Source organism: Schistocerca gregaria, chromosome 11, assembly GCF_023897955.1.
Source record: "Schistocerca gregaria isolate iqSchGreg1 chromosome 11, iqSchGreg1.2, whole genome shotgun sequence".
NCBI lineage: Eukaryota > Metazoa > Arthropoda > Insecta > Orthoptera > Acrididae > Schistocerca > Schistocerca gregaria.
In genome coordinates this window covers 123562752-123577924 of record NC_064930.1, presented here as the reverse complement: position 1 = coordinate 123577924, position 15173 = coordinate 123562752, and the positions used below count along the sequence as shown (strand labels likewise).

The following is a 15173-nucleotide window of genomic DNA, read 5'->3' as shown; positions in this document are numbered from 1 at the left end:
TTAATGTGGAATATTAGTGTACATATGAAGAACTGCATAAATGTGTCAGTATCGTCCATGGTGGCTTAACCACTGCTGGTTCCTTTTAAAGCCACAGGGGCCATACACAATAACTGTGCAACAGCAGCCACGGGTGAGTTTCTTCAACAGCGGCACCCAAAGCGAGTAAGCATTTCTTTACACAAGACTCCAAGCTGGTAACACATTTCTATTAAATGTCAAATGCCAAAGCTAGAAGAGTTCTCTTTCAGGATGCTAAGCTTATGTATACTTCAAGCTACTTGATTTTTTTTTATTTTTTTTTATTTTTTTTATTACAGAGTTCATTTATGCTGTAACATGTCATGAGGAAAACTATCTGCTGGCCGGATGACATCACTGACAGGAACAAAAAAGGAAAGAAAAAAAAATTTACACTTTTCAAATGTAATTACCTCAGCCCCAAACATTAGAGCCACAAAAATGAGAACTATTCTTTTTACTGGATTCCTTACACTATTTCATTTTTTATAAGAAAATTTGTAGGGCTAAAAAAAAATCCAATCTACTCACTTGCAATTTTTCTGAATCAACCTCATTTCCTAGCCATCAGGACTTTTGACATTAGCTTCAACATAGAGTACTAAAAAATTGTAAAACATAATAAAAGGTTTCAGATTTAATTTGAGTACCGGCAGAATACGGGAACATCTTCAATGCACCTCTATCTTCTCACTGCTTTTTAGTGTCTTATATACTCACATTGCAAAACTAGATATAGTTTTTTAGGTGGTTTAGACAACAGTATTTCTAGTGAAAAAGGTTTAAAAGAATTTGCAGAAAACATTTTTTTATAAAAGTGGGGCAAAAATAGCTATTTTTGGCATTTTTAGAAAAATCATCAATTTTGCTCTCAAAACAATTGGAAAGCAGTAATACAATGAAATTTTGTATTCCAAGTCCCTTTATTGGTAATTCATTATGTGCAAGACTTCAAGTGTATCCAGCAATTACTTCCAGAGACATAAGAAGCTCAACTGCACATTTTTCAAGGTTTTTTTTCTTTTATTTTTTTCAGTTTTGCTGAAACTTATCCATACCCAAATCGTTCAGGAATGTTTTTTAATTTTGTTTTAGTTAGTGCAAAAAGTTGTACAATATGGCCTAGTTTTGTTTCTTTCAAGAAAATTTTGCCAGAAGGTTAATGTCTTAAAGCTGACAAAAACTCATGGGTGCCCAGTTGATAGTTGTGCTGTGGGGTCAACCAAATGACTATATCTCTGCTACTATTAAAATGGAAAAAAATATACTATACCAATGTGCATTGGGAACATGTGTTACTACTCAGATAAAATGGCACTAAAATCCATGATGGTCATGTGGGAACTTTAGCATACAATGGCCCTGTATGCTTATTACTAGAAAATTTGTAGAAATTAATTTGAATTTTTATGTGGCAGGTCTACTTGTATTTATGTCACCTAACAGCAGTGGACTATCATTTGAGGTAAGCTGCCTCACCAAACAGCACTTGTCTATGGTATGAGTGAACATGAGAATTGTTACGTAAAACTTAATGATGTATACCGTATTTACTCGGATCTAAGCCGCACCTGATAAATGAGACTCGAAATCAAGAGGAGGGGGGAGGGGGGGGGCGGAATCCCCAAATCTAAGCCACACGTTAAATTTGAGACTCAAAATTCAAGGGGAGAGAAAAGTTCTAGGCTGCACCTCCAAATCAAAACAAAGTTGGTCCATTGTAATATGACATACAATTTAGGTCGAATGCATGACGATAGAGCTATAGTAGTTTGTTCCGAGTCGTAAGCTTAGCAGTTAAACTTTACCAGGTAGCCATTGCTATGCGTCAGGTGCTCCGCCCGTATTTATACGGGTACGCTTTCTTTTTCATGTGCTTCGTCTATTTTGAATCGATTGCTTATTTTGCTTTGATCTGATAAGTGCCGTTCTCTTTGTTATAGGTGTTTACATCACTCTAAGCTGAAAATGCATTACTGTACTGTGTCAGGCATTGTTTGTCGCATTCTGATAGTGCGTGTTTACAACCTGTCACCGCTCGCGGCATGGCTTGCTTTTGCACGCGCTACCGCCACTTACAATTTAAAAAAAAAAAAAGAATAATCGTCTCATTAGCAAAACAATGGCAAGAGACTGCTATTTGTTGTTACTTACACAGCTGCTTTCTTTGATAATGATCAACAAGAACCAAATAATAGACTGTATGTTCTGAACGAGAGTTAGGCAAAAAATTTTCTCCATTTGGAAATCTTTGCGGCCGCTTCTTTAGTACATCAAATTCTGCACAGAAATTAGAGTCATCCTGGATTTCAAAATCTAGTCACTTGCCGTGCTTCATTTTTGACTGTATGACTATTAGGCATAACAATAATACGAATATAAACATGACACGATATGTACATTCTTCAGTGTTTGCTATTGTCTCTCACTAGTTTTGTAGTTTATTAGGCAGACAGGATTTAAATGAGATAGCAGCAAACACGAAAGAATACATGGCAAAATTTTTATATTCATATTATTCTTTGTGATTCATATTTCGTCATGTTCCTTAGCAACCATCTCTTCTCACAGGTAGGAAAAAATTCAGAACGTAAGATGGCCATACTGATAAACATCCGTAACAGTCTTGCCAGTCGGAATTTCGTAGTATATTGAAATTCTGCTACATTCAAAGATGAACAATACGGAATTTGTATTTACTTCGTTGGACAATGTATGAAAATGCAGTGGTCAAAACTCGGGGCGGAGAAAAAAGCCCGTCTTCCATCTTTTTTTTAAAAAATTTATTTACTGACGCAGAGGTTTTTGCACCAGTATTTATCTTTGTGCCTACAAAGCATGCCTGTGTAGTGCTACATATATTCGATGCAGAAGTTAGTTGTGGCAGCACCTACCAACATTTGTCAGAACTTCCGCTTGTTTTGCACTCGATTATAAGCCGCAGGCGGTTTTTTTGGATTACACAAACCGGAAAAAAAGTGCGACTTAGAGTCAAGTAAATACGGTACGAGGTGGGTCAGGAGGAAAGGTACATATTATGAGGATGACAGTATTGAGCTTTAAATAGACATATGGCCCTAATCCAAATGGTTTCCGAGACAGAACACCTTCAATGTCAGTTTTGCATGTTTTTCTAGAATAACTAACACTAGGCCCTGAAGCGAAACTATGTCACAGTACAAAATAAAACTACATTAAATTTCCTACACAAAAGGCCCTATTCATTCTTTCTCTATGGATAGTAGTTTGCACAAAAAGAATGAGAGAATACTAAATATATCACATTACATGCAGCCACTGTATCTTAGGTAGTTTTGACTTGATAGACCACAAGCATCCTATATCAAATTGTTCATCTCAAATTCCTCTACACAACTGTGGTATGTTGTAAACAATGACAATGTACTGAAAAATACAGAAAATAAATAATAACGTATGTTAAATGTGTTCTTTGTCGGAAACCACTTGGAATAGGGCATATGTCCATATAAAATACTATCACTCCTCAAAGCATGTACTTTTCCTCCTGATTCATGTTGTATAGATGATGATGATGATTATGATGATGATGATGATGATGATGATGATGATGATGATACTAAAGCAACAACCGCATGAAGTGCAATGCCCCAGTGCAAGTCTTTCTATTGGATGCCATTTTAACGACTTGTGTGTGCCTATGCTATCACCCAACAGGGAAAGTTTAACGTTGAATCCCAACAACGTGTTGTTTCTGGGTACTCCCAAGAAAGATGAAGGTAAGGTTACACTGAAGACCTAAAAATATGTGGTCCGAGGTTCAATTCCATAACCTCTCTGGGTGCAAGTATTGTAATATGTGACATACGGCCATATCTTTTTTATTTCATTGATTTAAAAGCTTAAATTTTTACACCATTGAGGTACTGTATACTAATACCTGACAAATTTCAACTTGATACCTCTACCCATTTCTGAGAAAAAGACATCCTAACAGACAATACAGTGATATTATGAGAGATCCATTTTTAACAATTGAGATATGGAATCCTAAACACTGAAATATATACACAGCTGATGGATTTCTATTCATAAAATGTAGGTAAATTTTTTCACGCACCATTTTGGTGCAGCCACCTGCAGTACTCACTTTCCCCACAATGCAAGTTCACACGAAGGGACCTCATACCGCACCTGAGTCGATGAAAGCTTTCACAGGGTAGCCGTTAACCCGGCAGTTGATATAAAGCATGGTGACGGTGCCGAAGATCTCTGGGTTGTACTCGATGGCTGCCTCCAGGTTGGCCTCTATGTTCTTCCGACGGATCTCCTCAGCGATGAGGCGCTGTGCCTCCAAGTCAAAGGGGTGCGCATTCATCATACGGATGCGCTGCCGCTCACGCTCTGCACGTATCTCCACCTGCTCCCGAAGCACGCCTGCAAACCTGTCTGCCAGCAAGAGAAAAGGCAGTCATTTATTTATTCATCCAGGGACAATTTCACAATGGTACAGAATCCATCACCACCATACAATAAAAATAAATAGTGCACATGTGCATGCACACGCACATTCGTACAAGCTCATGCATGCACTCAGCCGGTATAGCACCATTCATTTCACCTATGTTGTGTCTATTTTGTATTTTTAGCAATTTCTTATTGATCTATATATGTGTTGCTCGATTGTAAAAAAAATGCACATCAGAGATTTGTTACCGGAGGTAGGATAACAACTGTTAAAGTAGGGAATAGGCTGCTAAGAGCATATACTGATGCTATCTTGTTTTTCTTCTGATTTCACGTATGAGAATTTATGCAAGCAGATGACAGCAGAGGAACTACCTTTTCTGATGTCAGATAGGTGACAGACAGGTTACAGCTGCAATGTTTAAAAATGGATAAAAGTAGCGCAAAGTATCATCAATATCGTCAATTGACAATTAAGTAATCTTTATACAGAAAATCTGTGACATTTAATATTAGACGAAATATCTTTTAACTATTTCTTGTTTGTTAGCCGTGTACATGATAGAACACATATGAAGGAAAACATTGGTTGTAATTGTGTTGTAAGTTAACTCAGCTATTTTCATACCACACTGTAAGGAAATAATTCCTCCAGGGGACTGGCACCTAGTGAGTACATGGCTGGCAACCACGGGGCCCTGAGCTGAGTCCTGGCATTGCTTCCATTTACTTATGCCCAGCTTCTAGCTTTTATCTTTCCTGTCTGGCCATCCTCGGCCAACTCTTGTTTTTTCCAACCCTGACGCTATTAGATTTCGAGGGCTAGGGGTCTTTCTTTTCCCAATCCTATACTTCCTATACCAATCATAGTCTGGTTCTTCGGCCATGATACTGGAAAGGAAATGGAAAGACTACCACATTATTATATTTCCTATATGCTGGAAGATGGAGGACAATGATGGCGTTTCCTGGAGTAAAATATTCCAGAAATAAACTACTACACCTTTAGGATCTCCGAGTGATGAGTATTTCAGGTGGTGTCATCAAAAGAGGTAAACAATTTAATTTCAAGGTTGGGACATGGAACATGAGAACACTTCAAAGAGCAGAAAAACTGGAAAATATGAAGAGAGAAATGGACAAATGTGAAGTGAACATAATGGGCTTAAGTGAAGTGAGGTGGACAGATACTGCCAAGGATTACGTGATCATTTTGGCTGATCAGATCCATTTCATGGTACGGGTACTACATTTGTCCCCCAATGGTGGTGATGTGTTCCAAGATGACAAGGCCGCTGTTCACAATGCTTGCATCATCCAGGATAGGTTTCTGTAAGAATGGGGATGGTCTTCCTCATCTCCCCTGGCTGTCGTCATCACCAGACCACAATACTATCGAGCCTTTGTGATCTGCTTTCGAGAGAAGGCTGCGAAATTGCTATCCACCTCTATTATAGTTACCTGAACTCTCAACTATTTTACAGCACGGATGGTATAAAAGACCTTTGAAAATCATACAATACCTGTATCTGTTCATTCAGAGATGACTGGAATGATTTTTGAATACCAGTGATTTCGAACAGTTTGCTAGGCAGGTTAATGTGTTGTGTTGTGCCTTGTTTTTGGTGTTTCCATATTTTTGTAAATCCCTTGTAAGTTAATGCAGACAAGTAAGAAACACATTCCTATAATGTTCAAATACTGTATTAGTGGCGTGTTGCTTGACACACAGCAGGAATTGTGACACATAACATCAATTAAATACCTAGGTACAAAGTTTCAAAATGATCTGAAATGGGACGAGCACATAAGGTCGGTAACAGGCAAGCAAATGGTTCACACCAGTTTATTGGGAGAAAACTAGGAAAGTGTAGCTCGTGAATCGAGTCTGCATACAGAACATTTGTTTGACCCTTTCTTGAACACTACTTAAGTTTTGGGATCCCCTCCAAGTCGAGTTAGTTCCGAGATGCGCTGCCAGATTTGTAACCAGTAGATTTGATCAACGAGCGAGCATTACACACGTGGTCTGTGAACTCGAATGAGAATCCCTGGCAGGTAGATGACATTCTTTTTGCAAAACACTACTGAGAAGGATTACAGAACTGGTATTTGAAACAGACTGCAGAATGACTGTACTGCCACTAACATACACCTCATGTAAGGACGGCAGAGACAAAACAACAGAAATGGGGGCTGGTACGGGAGCATATAGACAGTCTTTTTCCTCACTCTATGAGAAGAGGGACAAGAAAGGCAAAAAAGCTAGCAGTGCCGCAAGGAACACACTACTTGCAGATTATTTATGTAGATGTAGATGCACAATGCCTCAGACCTTAAAAAAGTCTGAAAATGGCTTTAACTTCCATTCCATCTTTATAACTGTATAATTTACAGAACAACTATGTAAATAGCCCTCACATCATACTTGCTTATATGTTTTTGATACTTCTTTATCTTCTTTATTCAGCAGCATATATGACTAAGCAAAGGACACACACAGAACTACTGTTGCCTCTAAGCAATGGTAGTGTTTGTGAAGTACAGAAATATGGAGAAATCCAATAAAGTTGGCAAGAGGAGTGCGAGCATTCAAAAATTGGGTAGCAGGGGTCAGAAATACTGCCTTTCAACTATTCAAATGACTAAAAGTAAACATTTTCCAGTGCAGAGTTAAACTATTCATCAGACAGGTGAAAAAAAAACACAATGGTGGGTGGCCAATCCACAGGGTTATTCTGAATGATGGACCCACTTTTAAAAATTCCTATGAATTCAAGTACAAATCCAAAATGAACAAGCTTTATACCAATTAAAAGAGAAAGTTTCACTGTTTTTGGAGGGCGGCAGCAGGTGAGTAATGATGGTTTCAGAAGCAACCGGTAGCGTTCAAGCGGTAATAGTGCCATCATTCCATTTCTCTGTCAGTTGTGAGTGAGATGGTGACTGTGGAGCACCAGGTTTCCTGTGTTCTTGAGTTCGTGAAAAGTTAGTCACTAATTGCACTGCTACGGGCATTTTATACCAAATTCAGTATTCAACCACCAACTCGCAAAAGCATTAGCTGTTGGTTGGTATATGCAATTTAAACAGACTGGGAGTGTGTGCAAAGGAAAAAGCACAGGTCGACCACGTGTGCCAGAGGATGATGTCCGACAGATTGGAGAAAGTTCTGTGAGCAGTCCCAGTAAGTCTACCAACAGAGTCAGTCGAGAACTTTGAATACTGCAACCAGCTGTATGGAAAGTTCTGAGAGGGCATTAGCAAAGATGGAGGATGATGCATTTCTATAGCATGTAATTTTTAGCGATGAAGCGACATTCCACATTTGTGGAAAATTCAGCGGAGACAGTGTTCGCATATGGGGTTTGGAAAATCCACATTCACCACTGCAACACAAAAGAGATTCATCGAAGATCAACATGTTCTGTGCCGTATCCCATAAAAAGGTTTATGGACAATTTTCCTTTGTGGAAAGAACTGTAACGGGAATCACATACCTGGACACGTTGAAACCGTGGCTGTTCCCTCAAGTTATAGAAGATTACCAGGACTTCATTTTCCAACAGGATGGAGCTCTGCCTAATTGGCATTGCGATGTACAAGGCTTTTTGAGTGACTTCCTTCTTCAGTGCTGGACTGGTTGCAGGAGACTGGAGGACCGGTCCCTGCATTTCTGGCCACTCACACCCTGAAACTATTTCTTATGGGGTAATGTCAAGGAAGCTGATTGTGTCACCACCTCTACCAACCACTCTGAACAATCTGCGGAACCAGATGGCTGCTGCCGTGCACTCGGTAACAGCAGATACCGCTTTTAAGCTTGGGGGACGAGTTCGGCTACCGCATCGATTTTTGCCGTGCAACCAACGGTGACCACGTTGAACATTTGTAACATTTATCACATTTCTAATTATTTAATAATTATTAAAAACTAATTAATTATAAATTATTAAATTTATCAAATTTATATCCAACATTATGAAAAAACTTTGAAACTTCATCTTTTATTGATATAAAGCTTGTTCATTTTGGATTTGTACTTGAATGAATAAAATGTTTTGAAAATGGGTCCATCATTTAGAATAACCCTGTATACTGCTAAACACTTAATCTAGTTCACGGTGCAGGGTCCTAGTTGCAGGTCACCTATCTAATGGCTTCCAGGGACAACAAAAATTTGATTTTCAATATTTCATGTAGTATAGACCAAATTTAAAAATTTGAAATGTTGTCATACTCTACTCACAATGAGGTATAGTCTTACGTTAATGGTTTAACACATTAAGACAAGTATTACAGTTACAAACTTTATATATGTCTTGATGAGGTCTAACTCATGGCACACAAAAACCCAGGCTACATTCATCCAATATTTGAATATTTATGCACTTTGTGACTTGAAACAAACTTTACACTTAATTTCAAACCTTTATGAAACTTTCCCAACAACTCCTACAGAAAGATGAAAGGAAAAAAATATCACTTACTAAATTTTCACTGTTTGTGCAGTAGAACTGCTGAATTAGGCATGCTGTTTTATTTTATTACTTGTTTAGTGCCAACTCCATTCACAATATATTTTGCATAAACAACTGAATGTATCTGCAACACTGTATCATTGTATGACCCACAGTTCAGGAGATATGATGTCATAAACATTGAGGGAGGTGCAAAAAGAATTAACACATTAATTCCTTTGTAAAGGAATCAGAAGTTTGAAGTGGTTTTTTTTTATACATAGGAGTTCAATTCTTTACATAATCGGAGGTTTACTGGATAAGTCCTAAACCATCACCAATGTACAACGAGGAGACAGAATTCATGGGATGGCAACATGCACATATACAAATGGCAGTAGTATTGTGTACACCAGGTTTGGAAATCATTAGGGAATTCAATATTCTGAGTGCAGTGTCAAGACTGTGCCAAGAATACCAAAATTCAGGCATTACTTCTCACCATGGACAACACAGTGTCTGATGGCCTTCACTTAATGACCGAGAGCAGCAGCACTTGCATAGGCTTGTCAGTGCCAACAGACAAGCAACACTGCATGAAACAACTGTTGTTGTTGTTGTTGTGGTCTTCAGACCTCAGACTGGTTTGATGCAGCTCTCCATGCTACTCTATCCTGTGCAAGCTGCTTCATCTCCCAGTACCTACTGCAACCTACATCCTTCTGAATCTGCTTAGTGTAGTCATCTCTTGGTCTCCCTCTATGATTTTTACCCTCCACGCTGCCCTCCAATACTAAATTGGTGATCCCTTGATGCCTCAGAACATGTCCTACCAACCGATCCCTTCTTTTGGTTAAGTTGTGTCACAAACTTCTCTTTTCCCCAAAACTATTCAATACTTCCTCATTAGTTATGTGATCTACCCATCTAATCTTCAGCATTCTTCTATAGCATCACATTTCAAAAGCTTCCATTCTCTTCTTGTCCAAACTATTTATCGTCCACATTTCACTTCCATACAAGGCTACACTCCACACAAATACTTTCAGAAACGACTTCCTGTCACTTAGATCTATACTCAATGTTAACAATTTTCTCATCTTCGGAAACGCTTTCCTTCCCATTGCCAGTCTACATTTTATACCCTCTCTACTTCGACCATCATCAGTTATTTTGCTCCCCAAATATCAAAACTCCTTTACTACTTTAAGTGTCTCATCTCCTAATCTAATTCCCTCAGCATCACTCAACTTAATTCGAATACATTCCATTATCCTCGTTTTGCTTTTGTTGATGTTCATCTTCTCCTTTCAAGATACTATCCATTCCAGTCAACTGCTCTTCCAAGTCCTTTGCAGTCTCTGACAGAATTACTATGTCATCGGTGAACCTCAAAGTTTTTATTTCTTCTCCATGGATTTTAATACCTACTCCGAATTTTTCTTTTGTTTCCTTCACTGCTTGCTCAATATACAGATTGAATAACATCGGGGAGAGACTACAACCCTGTCTCACTCTCTTCCCAACCACTGCTTCCCTTTCATGTCCCTCGACTCATAACTGCCATCTGGTTTCTGTACAAATGAAACAACTACAGAAATCAATGTGGGATGCACGATGAACATACCCGTTAGAATAGAGCAGCAAAATTTGGTGTTAACAGACTTTGGCAGCAGACGACTGATGCGTGCGCCTTTGCTAACAGTACGACATCACCTCCAGCACCTCTCCTGGGCTCGTGGTCCCGTCAATTGGACATGAGACAACTGGAAAACAGTGGCCTCGTCAGATGAGTCCCGATTTCAGCTGGTAAGAGCTGTGTGGGGCAGATCCTAAAAAGCCACGGACTGACATTGTCAAGAAGGCACTGTGCAAGATGATGGTGGCTCCATAATGATGTAAGCTGTGTTTGCACGGAATATACTGGGTCCGCTGGCCCAAGTGAACCACTCATCGACTGGAAATGGTTGTGTACAGCTAGCTGGAGACCATTCACGGACTTCGTGTTTGTAAACAACGATGGAATTTTTATCGATTACAACGCTCCATGTCATCATGCCACAACTGTTTGCGACTGGTTTTAAGAAGATTCTGGAAAATTAGCGAGTGTGAGTGTTTTTAATTAACATGCAAAAATTTCCATAGCCCAACGCAACACGAGAGATTTTAAATTTTTCAGTTTGTTGTGAGAAAAGGACTGAGAACCTCACCACAGTAATCTAAGTGTGTGACCTTTTCACAGGTTTTTCGAACAATTCGCCACCCCGCATCAGCGCCCGCCTGCGGTCTTACCCAGGTTCCCGGAGAGCAGTGCTTCGGCCAGCCGCGGGTTGTTCTGCTTCAGCAGTGCCAGCTGATCCGGGTTGGCGAGGAACATGTCACGGATGATGCGCGGGTCCTCCTCAGCAGCGTACGTGGGGCCCGGCCCCGCCACGTCATCCATGCTGGTGTCATCTGAATTGCTGTCTGTGGCAGCCAGAGCCTCTGGAGGCACCTGGATGCTGCTGAAGTCGAGCAGGTGCAGACCCGCCGCTGGAGACACACCAAGACATTCTCACATTATTACTACTACTACTACTACTTACACACACACACACACACACACACACACACACACACAATACAAAAAATTATTCACTCTCGCAAGTTTCTTCAGACATGCCATATCCAGCTTAAGCCACCCACCGATGACTGCATCACATAAGAGCTACCGATATGGGCCACTCACATTGATGTGGCCACAGCCATGTTCAATAACCACTCACAGATGGCATGAGGCAGCACTGGCAGTAGATTGGATTATTTGGGTGAAGAGACCAAACAGCGAGGTCATCGGTCTCATCGGATAAGAGTAGGACGGTGAAGGAAGTCGGCAGTGCCCTTTCAAAGGAACCGTCCCGGCATTTGCCTTGAGCGATTTAGGGAAATCACAGAAAACCTAAATCAGGATGGCCGGACACGGGATAGAACCGTCGCCCTCCCGAATGCAAGTCCAGTGTGCTAACCACTGCGCCACCTCGCTCGGTCACTGGCAGTGGAGGGCATATATAGTGTGTCAGGGGAATGCGGAAAACAGTGCAGTCATTCTCATTATGTGGAAAACAAGTGATTTAGCTGATATCCAAAAGGGTGTAATTATTAGTTTTACAGGCCAGAGTGAGAACATTTCCAAAATGCTGAAGTGTGTGGCTGTGGTTAAAGTAAACAGTGCATGGCAAAATGGCGCTATCCAAAACCAGCACCGAACAGCTGTTAGTGCACTAAGGCTGCAGAGATACATACAAAAAACAGATGTGCAACTAGAATGAGATTTTCACTCTGCAGCAGAGTGTGCGCCGATATGAAAACTCCTGGCAGATTAAAACTGTGTGCCGGGCCGAGACTCGAACTCGGTACCTTTGCCTTTCGCGGGCAAGTGCTCTACCAACTGAGCTACCCAAGCACAACTCACGCCCTATCCTCACGGCCTTACTTCTGCCAGTACCTCGTCTCCTACCTTCCAAACTTTACAGAAGCTCTCCTGCGAACCTTGCACAACTAGCACTCCTGAAAGAAAGGATATAGCGGAGACATGGCTTAGCCACAGCCTGGGGGATGTTTCCAGAATGAAATATTCACTCTGCAGCGGAGTGTGTGCTGATATGAAACTTTCTGGCAGATAAAAACTGTGTTATCCCACTGTAATGAACCACTCGAAATATTAAACAGTGCAGCTGCATCAGATCCCAGCCAACTGCTTATTTGATTGCTAATTATGGTACTTCACAGACAACTGCCTCACTGTGGGATTGTGCTGCTTGCTCCGAATCTGTGTTTTTTCTTCACGGATCATAAATTTCTTTCATCTATTCACTGTTTATTTTATATTACTGCTGTTCTCTTGGGTTTTTGCCAACATAAGCTGTCACAGTGTTACCTGAAGTAATAATGAAGGATAGGCACAGGTTCATAACTGTCAAACAACAATGGACTGCTACAAGACAAAGTTATTTGTGGTTAGCGCCTGATCGAGGGTTAAGATAAGAAATGATGAGGTTCTCTACAGAACTGGAAAAACAAGAAACATTTGGAAAACACTCACAAGAAGAAAGGACAGCATGACAGGATATGCATTAAGATGGTACTACAGGGAGATGTAGAGGGAAGTCACATTGGGATATATCACCAAACAACTGAGGATGATAGGTGTAAGTGCTATTCTGAGATGTCGAGTTTGGCACAGACGAGGAATTTGTGGCAGGCCACGTCAAACCAGTAAGATGCACATGTGTGTGTACCAAATTGCAATTTTTTGCAGTAGTCTGTTATGTTTTTCTTACAACTGAGCTTAGGAGACTATTGCAGGTCATACCATACTCCCACAAACTGTTACCCCTAGCTATTTGGACATGTCCAATTACAATGTTTTAACCATACAATACAACTTTAAATTTCTGAACATTTAAGTCAAGTTTTCAATTTCTGCATGGAATCTTAACAGGATTGGAATGAATATTTGTGCAGCTTTTCCCCCCGACATTTCTTCCTTACAGATAACTGTACCATCTGCGAAAATTCTGAGATTACTACTAATATAGCCTGCCAAGTCATTAATGTACAACATGAGCAGCAAGAGGCCCAATACACTTCTCTGGAGCACACCTGAACCTACTTTTACACCTTTCTATGAAGCTCTAAGCAAGATAACACACTGCACCCTACCCACCATAAAATCCTCACCCAGGTCACTAATTTCATTTGATTTTTTTACATACCTTAATGTTAATACTCATCAACACCTTATTATGCTGAAACACCATGTTAGAGAAACTAATGAATGAGATCAAGTTTTAGCTTGTTCTGTGGACCTGATGCTACACGTTCTCCAACAGCCAATGAGCATTCATTAGTGTTTGGAGTGCTCTGCTATGAATGTTGCCAGAGCGAGCATTAAACATGATTGATACAAATTATTATTTAATTTGTACTTAATTTGTCGTGACTTGTCACAGCTGGTGTTGATAAACAACAAAAACTACATAAACAATCGAGAGAGAGAACCTGCAGGATACGTGCTTACTTCAAGTGTAAGGCACTTCTATGTGTGTACCGCAACTGTCATTTGAGATTGGCAATGCTGCAATCCCCACAGACCACCTTTGTTGATAAATCGGACTACAGAAGACGAAGTGTTGCGAGCACAGAAGAAAGATTTTCTAGGTGTGCACTATGAACATTGTTGCTGTTATTTATGCAGCTGATGCTAACAACAATAACGGCAGGTATATTACACAGACTACGGTGGTCATCTTTTGTACCTTTGGTGAGTTTTGTTGTTACAGATGTCAGGTGTGGTTCAGTACATGTTTATGTGCCTAATGCCTACATAACAAAGATGGCCAATGATACAATGTGTATTTCTACATCTACATCTACATTTATACTCCGCAAGTCACCCAGCGGTGTGTGGCGGAGGGCACTTTACGTGCCACTGTCATTACCTCCCTTTCCTGTTCCAGTCGCGTATGGTTCGCGGGAAGAACGACTGTCTGAAAGCCTCCGTGCGCGCTCTAATCTCTCTAATTTTACATCCGTGATCTCCTCGGGAGGTATAAGTAGGGGCAAGCAATATATTCGATACCTCATCCAGAAACGCATCCTCTCGAAACCTGGCGAGCAAGCTACATCGCGATGCAGAGCGCCTCTCTTGCAGAGTTTGCCACTTGAGTTTGTTAAACATCTCCGTAACGCTATCACGGTTACCAAATAACCCTGTGACGAAACGCGCCGCTCTTCCTTGGATCTTCTCTATCTCCTCCGTCAACCCGATCTGGTACGGATCCCATTCTTTCCATCATTTTTATATTATTTATTTTATGAAGAACATTACCTTGTTCACACTTAATGTGGATGCATTCTTTCAGGTAAATACTCATCCAATGGGTGTTATATTGATACACAACCCGTCACATATTTTGAAAACTTTGGTACATGCTGACACAAATGTTTTGCTGGATTCCAGGTGAAAACGGCTGAACAGCCACAACAACAATAGTGGATTTTAAACAATTGAAAGTCCAGGTTGGAACAGCCTTAGTAGCTGGAGACAGTGGACCAGTGTGAGAGTGTTATTGTCATGTGAATATGTTTGAGTTTTCTAATTCTGAAGTAGGAGTTAACCCAAAAAACTGAAATATTTCTAGCATTCTTTATTGTTGCATCTGTCGGTGACTCATGAAGTATTTAATTCATATAACTTCTGAGCTA

The 15173-nt window shown here is 40.3% G+C and overlaps 1 protein-coding gene across 3 annotated transcripts in view; it reads right to left on the bottom strand.

Annotated features, from left to right (window-relative positions):
- LOC126295449 (protein DDI1 homolog 2-like) overlaps positions 1 to 15173 on the bottom strand; it is a 114247-nt gene that overhangs the window by 81167 nt on the left and 17907 nt on the right. For all 3 annotated transcript variants that reach the window (XM_049987948.1, XM_049987950.1, XM_049987949.1), the window contains exons 2-3: positions 11220 to 11459; positions 4195 to 4449 (exon numbers count right to left, since the gene is read on the bottom strand). In XM_049987948.1, the coding sequence (XP_049843905.1) occupies positions 4195 to 4449; positions 11220 to 11459 (495 nt within the window). The remainder of the gene's footprint in view (positions 1 to 4194; positions 4450 to 11219; positions 11460 to 15173) is intronic.